At 46.5% G+C, this 7,807-nt stretch overlaps 1 protein-coding gene across 1 annotated transcript; it reads left to right on the top strand.

Moving 5' to 3' along the window:
- The first annotated feature begins 514 nt into the window (after positions 1-514).
- On the top strand, positions 515-7,703 carry ZNF367 (zinc finger protein 367). Its single transcript, XM_054811022.1, has 5 exons — positions 515-1,255; positions 1,851-2,001; positions 3,817-3,936; positions 4,338-4,476; positions 5,072-7,703. Exons 1-5 carry the CDS (start codon positions 911-913, stop codon positions 5,310-5,312), a joined length of 996 nt encoding a protein of 331 aa, XP_054666997.1. The 5' UTR covers positions 515-910; the 3' UTR covers positions 5,313-7,703.
- The last annotated feature ends 104 nt before the right edge of the window (positions 7,704-7,807 follow it).

The following is a 7,807-nucleotide window of genomic DNA, read 5'->3' as shown; positions in this document are numbered from 1 at the left end:
GGCTTTCCCCCGCCGCATAAAAGTGAAGCCACCGCCGCCGCAGAGGGCGCCCCATCCCCATGGCGGGCAACGCTGCCTCGCGAGGCGGCCCCTTTAAACCGCACACGTGACTCGCGCTGCCGCGGCGATTGGTCCAGGCAGCCCGACCACAGCCGGCGCGCGCCAAGCGTGCCCGGGCGCCTCAGCCCCGCCTGCTCCCACCCCCCCACCCCCCGCCGCGGCGGCGGGCCAATCAGCGTCTCCTCCGAGGCAGGGAGCCGCGACAGGGCGGAGCGACCCCAGCGGCCCGCGAGTACACACAGTTTCGAATTCCGCCCGTGAGCCGGACGCCTGTCCAATAGGACGGCAGAAACGAAGTTGCGTCCCGCTCGGACCCCGCCTCCGGGGCGGGGCCGCTGACTTCCTCGCCTAGCGGTTGGTCGGCGGGAAAGGCCGCTCTGTGACGCTAGTGCTGGGTTGGGTGATTGGTTACGCCCAGGCGCGAAATGTAACGCGGGAAAAGCTAAGGCTCGGCCTGGGCTGTGGGCGCGGAGGGGTCGCAGCGGCTCCTCCTCGGGCATCGGCGGGACCGGGGCTGCCAGCGCGGCTGGCGCCACTTCGGAAAGGTGCGGGGAGGTCTGCGGCTGCTTGACCTCGGCCGTTGCTATGGCCGGGACCCACCGCTGACTTTGCGGGTCTGCTCCGGGGTGGCCGCGGAGGGGGAGGGAGGCATCGAGACCCCGCCGGGAGCCGCCGTCCTCGGCGATGAGCGGCTGAGGTGAGCCCGGGCGGCGACAGCGGCGCCGACTTTGTGCCTCCGCACACACCACCCCCACCCCGGGACGCGGGCTCGGACAGCGGGGCTGAGCCGCCGCGGGGCGCCCCGCTCCCTCACCCGCCTTCCCGCGCCGGTGCCCGAGAGGAGTCGGCGATGGCGGAGCGGCTGCTGCCGGGCCCCTCGGTAATTTTTTGCCAGGACTCCCCGAAGCGCGTCCTGGTTTCCGTTATCAAAACCACCCCGATCAAACCCTCCTCGTGGGGGGGCGGCGAGGAGCCGGCGCCCGCCCCTCCCGTCCCCACTAGCCCCGGCTTCAGCGACTTCATGGTCTACCCCTGGCGCTGGGGCGAGAACGCCCACAACGTGACCCTCAGCCCCGGCAGCACCGCCGCCCTCTCGGCCGTCCCGCCGCCCCGCGGGGGAGCGGGCAGAGCCCCCGCCGGGGACGAAGAGGAGTCGGGGAGCCCGGGCGGCCGCGGCAGGCACCCGCACCTGAAGGTGAGTGCGGGGCCGGGGCGGGCGGCGGCTGCGGGCAGCGCTGCGGCAGGGTGGGCGGCTGAGTTAGAGGGTGACTCCGCGCCGCGCACCCCTCCCCCGCCTACGCCCGGAGATTTAAAGTGAAGTCACTTCCGGCAGCAGCGCGCGCGCCCCGGTACAGTGCGGGGGGGGGGCGGGGACCCGGGACCCGCCCGCAGGCGGGGTGGTGCCGGCGGGGCAGAGTGCCTCTCCTCCCTCCGTTACAATTGGGGGGAAAAAAAAAAAAAAGCTCCTGCCCCGCCCTCCCCCCCGCCTTCCCAAAAGAAGTTGTCTTCTATTTTGTCAGTTCCTCCCCATTTCACTGAGCGCACGTCAGAGTGCTGGCTGTGCCTGGCCTTTCCCCACCTGCACGTCGTAGCCTAGCTGTTAGGAGCGAGTTAGGTAAGGGCTTGTCACGCTCTGGTTCGGTTAACGGCTAAATGGCTAAAGCTGTCGCGGCACCGCTACTTGGTCACACCCTTGACTTAAAAATCACTGCAGGGAAAGCTGTGTTTTTTGGCTGAGCTGCGGAGGTGGGAACGTGCGGAATTTCAGTTCTGTAATTATTTAAACGCAGGATGGGATAAGGCGTGGCCGGCCAAGAGCAGATACTGTCCGTGACCTGATCAATGAAGGAGAGCACTCTTCCAGCAGAATACGCTGCAATATCTGCAACAGGGTCTTTCCGCGAGAGAAATCACTGCAGGCCCACAAACGAACTCATACCGGTGAGTAAAGGGAAGGCGTGAATAGCTGGCGGCAGCAGCTTAGGAAGCAGCAGGGGAGGATTTAAAAAAAAACAAAACCAACACAAACCACAAAAAAAACCCCCAACAAACTCGACCTGTTAATATTTTATTGTAACTGTTAAATTAATCATGTTTTTCTTCCGATGCTTGTTAGTGCAATCAAAGTCTTTGTAACTGTGTTTGTCATGGGAAAGTGTAGCAGCAATTTGGGCTATAATTGTATAGGCAAACTATGTAAATATTTTATCTGCTGCTGTCACAGGCTTACTTTGTAGCAAGGGAGAACTTTTCTTGAGCTTTGTGCTCTGCATGTGGTAGTGCTTTTTATTCTGACTGCCTCTTCTCTGTGATTTGTTTCTTTCTTGCTGGTGTGTTTCTCACACAGCAACTGAAGTTTAGCTTAGCTGTAAGAGGAGACAGTAACTTAAAAAGTGTCTGGTAACTTGGGTAGTGTAACAGCCTAGAAGTATAGCTTAAATGTTGAGAAAAGAGTTCAAATGCTTAAAATGAACATCCATTTGTCTCTCCTACCCCCTAGAATTCATTTTCTGGGGTGGAGGTGGTCATGCTAATTTACTGAACTGTATGTAGAAGGCAACTAGCAGTTAAGTTAAAATGTAGGATCAAGTCATTCAATACCCAGCTAAGCTTGAACTGAACAGGAGATGCTGTTTATTTAAACCAAGCAAATACTTTTTTTTTCCCCTTCGTGTTCCAACAGAGCTATGTATTTTCAGTAAAGTGTGAACTAATGTAGCTCACAATATGGACACAACCACCAACACTCCCCCCCTCCCCCTGCCCCCAAACGCCCAAACAAACAAATCCCCAGAAAAAACAAAACCTTGCCTCCCGTGGTCTCTTTTTCTGACTTAAGTCACTAAGACTAATCTAGATACTAATACTAAACAGCAGTTTCCTCATGCTCTTTGGTCAAAAGATCTTTCATTTCACTTGGTTGTATTAGGTGTTGAATTTGTGTGAACTACTTAACTGAGCAGAGCTTACCCTGGTGATATTCCTCTGACTTAATAAGTCAGCATCACCCTCATTTGGTCGTCCTTCCTGAGGAGCGGTGGCATGGCATGCCTTTGTGTAGTTGTACGCAGTCATCATTTGACGGAGGAAACAGCTGCTATCTCTGTTCTTCTCATTGCAGTTTGCATAGTGAAGCCTGCCTTGATGAGTGGCCTAAGAAAACCTTCTTGGCTTAAGTCTGGAATAAGTTTCTCTTGTGACATCATTTTATCCATTACAATTTTTATCAAATAGTTTTCCCTAATGAGATATTTCTACAAGTTCATATGTTACTATACTGTTGACTTCAGTTATTTTGCCCTAGTTCAGGCTATGTCAAGGATAATTATGTGGTTACAACTTGAATTACACTACTTGTCCATTTTCTCTTTACTTCGTATATTTCTTGCTCTGTAGGTGCATAGTTTCATGGGACAAAGCTTATGTAGTGCTGTGCAAGAGTCTTAAATCAGAAAATATGACAAGGAAAAATACATTTTTTGTTGGTGTCGTGTCGTCCATCCCCCCCCCCCCCCCCCCCCCCCCCCCCGGAAATAATTGTATTATCCAGTAGCATTGAGCATGTACTTCAAAGTAAAGATCTGTTTGGGTAAAAGTGAATCTCTACTATTTGGTACACCAGGACTTTTTATATAGGTGCAAGCATCTGAGTGCATAAAAGGAGAGCTTGATTGTGTAAGTCTCAAGCCAGGGACTACTACTGGATTTTTTTTTTACATTCAGCATTGATAAATCTGTTCTGTCATTATTTTTAAGGTGAAAGGCCCTATTTGTGTGACTACCCAGATTGTGGAAAAGCCTTTGTTCAGAGTGGGCAGCTCAAAACTCACCAGCGTCTCCACACAGGGGAAAAACCTTTCGTCTGCTCAGAGAATGGTGAGCCATCAGAGAACAATTTGCAGCTTTCAGAACTAGGATCAGTCTAGTATTGGAAATGTATGCATGTTCACGTGGCAAAGATCCATAAAAGCCTTGGATTTTAATTTTGGAGGAGCTTCTAGGGAAGGGAGGAGCCATGCAGAATCTGCATAGTTGTGCAAATATGTATCTAGGGATTGCATATGTTATCAGTAATTCTGTCAGTTGATACTAATGTATAAAACGATGGGGCATGTTATGAACCTTTCAACTGGACCTTGATGTTTTCAACCAAACCTAGCGTTTTGTGAGTGAGGAAGGCTGGAGTCAGCAGCATCTTCATCCCACAGATGTTATGCTTACTCATTGTTGGCCACTTATCGTAATGCGTACTTCATTGTCACTTTGTGTTTTTTAAGGCTGTTTAAGCAGATTCACACATGCAAACCGTCATTGCCCCAAACACCCATATGCCCGACTGAAGAGGGAAGAGCTCACAGACAGGCTGAATAAGAAGCAGACGGCTGACAATAAAGCTGTGGCTGAGTGGCTGGCAAAGTAAGTTCCCTTATGGTGTCATCTTTCCCTAAATACTTACAAGGGTGGTCTGAGAAAGTATTTTATTGTTTAGGGGCAAAAAAATCCACCAATAAACCAAAACCAGCTGTTCCTCCAGTACAAATCAGCCCGGCCTTGCCTTTCCTTAAAGAAGTGCAAACTCCTGGTCAAGACAAAGTTCCTCATGAAGCTTTTTCTTAGCTTTTTTTGTTTGTTTGTTTTGTTCTCTATTTAAATGCTTCTTTTTGCTTGATCAACACCTGCTAATACCTTGTTAGTTAATGCTACAGTTTTGCTGAATTTGCATCTGTATGAGGGACAACAATTGTGTATGCCTAGGGAGAAAGCCTGCAGGGAACACCACACAGGAGAAATCTGTCACAGATGTTCACTTGGGCACTTTACACTTAAAATACTGAATAAAGGAGGTTTCTGACAGCTTACATACTACCACGTAAGGGCTGAAAGATAAAGCCAAATGCAGTGCTTAGCTGGATGCAAGCAAGTGCGTGGGAGGTTTTTGCCAGCTTTGAATTGTTGGTGTGCAAGTCAGTCGTACGTATTTTAAAAGCATTCCCCACATTTGATTTTGTAGGTACTGGGAGACTAGAGAACAGCGTGCTCCAGCTTTGAAAACTAAAGCAATCCAGAAAACAGATCAGGAACAACAGGACCCAATGGAATATCTTCAATCTGATGAAGAGGATGATGAAGAGAAAAACAGCGCTCATTCAGCTGCTTGCCACCGCCGCCTCCAGGAACAGCGGGAACGCATGCACGGTGCGCTGGCTCTCATTGAGCTTGCAAACCTAGCTGTGGCACCGCTGCGACAGTAGATAGGAACAGTCTGCCTATACAAAATGTACTTCCTGGTGGTACTTAACCAGTTAGATCATGGGCATAAGCTAAGCACCTTATTTGCTTATCATAGGCTGCTATTCTGTAGAATTTATGAAGAATGTTGTTGCCCCATAACATGGGGTGAGAGAATTGCACTTTTTCTAAGGTAAAAGACAGATGTAAAGTTTCTTAAGTATTTTGTAAATACGGGACTGCATAATGCAGGGTTGACAAATTTACATATTGTGGGAAGCTAGATTTTGCAAGGTTAACTCATTTATTTGAAGCAGGTTTCGTAAGAAGCACTTTCTGAACAAAGTGTTCACGATTAGCAGGATGGTACATGTGGCCAAAGAAGGCTGGCAAAAATATTTATCTGATTATTTAAGCAAATTTATATTAAATGGTAGGTCTGAAGATATTATTAAGCAGCAATGAAACCGTGTTTTTCTAATGTCAGTGTATCTTTACCTAGTATCACTGAGGCAGAAGGCAAAGCTTAGTTATCTCAACTTGCAGAGGGGAAGAAACTGCTTCATGCAGGAAACTGTAAGATCGTTCAGGATCTTCACTGTGACTGCTCAAGGTATGAGGCTTGACTGCTGTTTTATGTTTTCTGATTTGATTTCAGCAGAATCTCTTGGTAGCACTTGTTATTCCTAATATGTGATGTTAGGAACTTTTGCACATTGTGGAGTTTATCTGGAAATGGTTAGTCTTGCAAAGTCTAGACAAAGGTCAACAATTGGTAATATTTTTTTCAGATATTTCTGGACCCTGTAGTGATTTGGCACTTGATTTTGTTAATAAAGGGGGTATTTACAGGGTGGTATGGATTTGTAGTAAACCATTTTAGATTAGCAAACACTAAGTTTTAAAGTATTGCTTTTATATGATTACTAGGAAATAGAAGCCTCCGTACTTTCTGTGCATAAAGCCACCTTATTGCTTTACTTCAGGATAACATGCCGATTTTGCGTTCACTAACTGTAGCACAGCTATCAATTAAACACTGCAGAAAACTAGTCACTATACAACTAGAAAATAGGCTTCCAAAGATAGTTACAAGTGTGTTAACAGTGTGATTTCATGTATTTCCCAAATAATGGAAGTTACAGAACGCTGCCTAGAACTTGGATGCTGACGTGAAATGTTTAGCAGGGTATCTTGTCACTTTGTGAATGTCGTATTCTTTCAAATAGCATTGTCTCATGGTGATCTTTTTCCATATTTTGCTTTGAAAGCAACCAGAGATTCCTAATATACTAGGAAAACTCTTTCAGATTGGACTTCTCATTGTGTGGTGGAGTTTTGGGTTTTTTTTATATTAAGCTACTGATTTAGGGGATATTAATAATTCATATTTACCAACCTGCTTGATTTAACTCCTTCCTCTCATTAAAGGTCAGGAAATTCAGATGAGAAGGGAAAGCACTTTCCCCTCTTGCTTAAACAAGAGGAAGAAATCATTTTATCAATTCCTTGATATAGACTGACCAGATGCGTACAGCTGTTCCAGAAAAGTAACATGATTTTACACCAGAAACTGCAACTCTTGGATTATGTTCACTGATAATTGATAACCTGTTGTGGTTGAAAATCTCATTAACTCAGTTTAAATCATATATTGATGCACTTAACTAAAGAGTAACTGAATAATTTTAAAAAAAACCCCAAACTTTCATTGAATGTAAATAATTTTGCACCAGTGATACGGTTTAACTTTTGCTTTCAGCTCCTAAACTTAGGTGACATCAGGGTAATTTGTTTCTGGTTTAAGTCTTTTAGGCTTAAAAATATGAAACACTGTAGTCATTCTAGGCTTCTAAGCCTATGTAAAACTGGTAATTTCAGTGTCTGTTTGGAGTTTCTCAAATAAGTTACATACTTCTGACTGTTCAGTTGGTTGCATGCTAATAGTCTGATCCCAGAATGAGCCCTGAGTGTAAATCTGCTGTACTTAGGAGTCATAACTCAGAATTGCTCCTGAGTAGTATTTCACAGGGTACAAGACTCTGTAATTACCAGCCAGATGCAGACTGGAGTCATAACTTCATTAGGACTGAATTTTTTTGACTTTATTTATTTTTTTTCCCCTTAGTCAGCTGTAATGTTTTGGGCAACTCACAGAATATTCCTTCAAGTATGACAAGTACACTGAATTGTACTTGGCTGTACACAAAATTGAGACAGGTGAAGCGGTTTTGTGTTGTGACAAGTTTTGGGTAAAATACCAAGTAAAAAAGATAATTGAGATGTTGAAGACTGCTTTTTGTTTTATTAAGGAATTACATACAAGAAATCCTGGAAGTGTTCAATGCTTCGTAAGATTAAGTTGTAGTTTGGCATGAGTTAACAGCAGAAGAGTGGATGTGCTGTCATTTTAATAGAAGCTTTGAATAAAAACTTGGTTTAATTTTCAAGTTTGGTGTGTGCTGTTTGGAAATTGTTGAATACTTGGGTTCTTCCTCGTTTCTGCAATCCTGTCACC

This window comes from Grus americana, chromosome Z (genome assembly GCF_028858705.1).
Source record: "Grus americana isolate bGruAme1 chromosome Z, bGruAme1.mat, whole genome shotgun sequence".
NCBI lineage: Eukaryota > Metazoa > Chordata > Aves > Gruiformes > Gruidae > Grus > Grus americana.
Note: the sequence above shows the minus strand (reverse complement) of the source record. Positions and strands in the feature narration are given on the sequence as shown.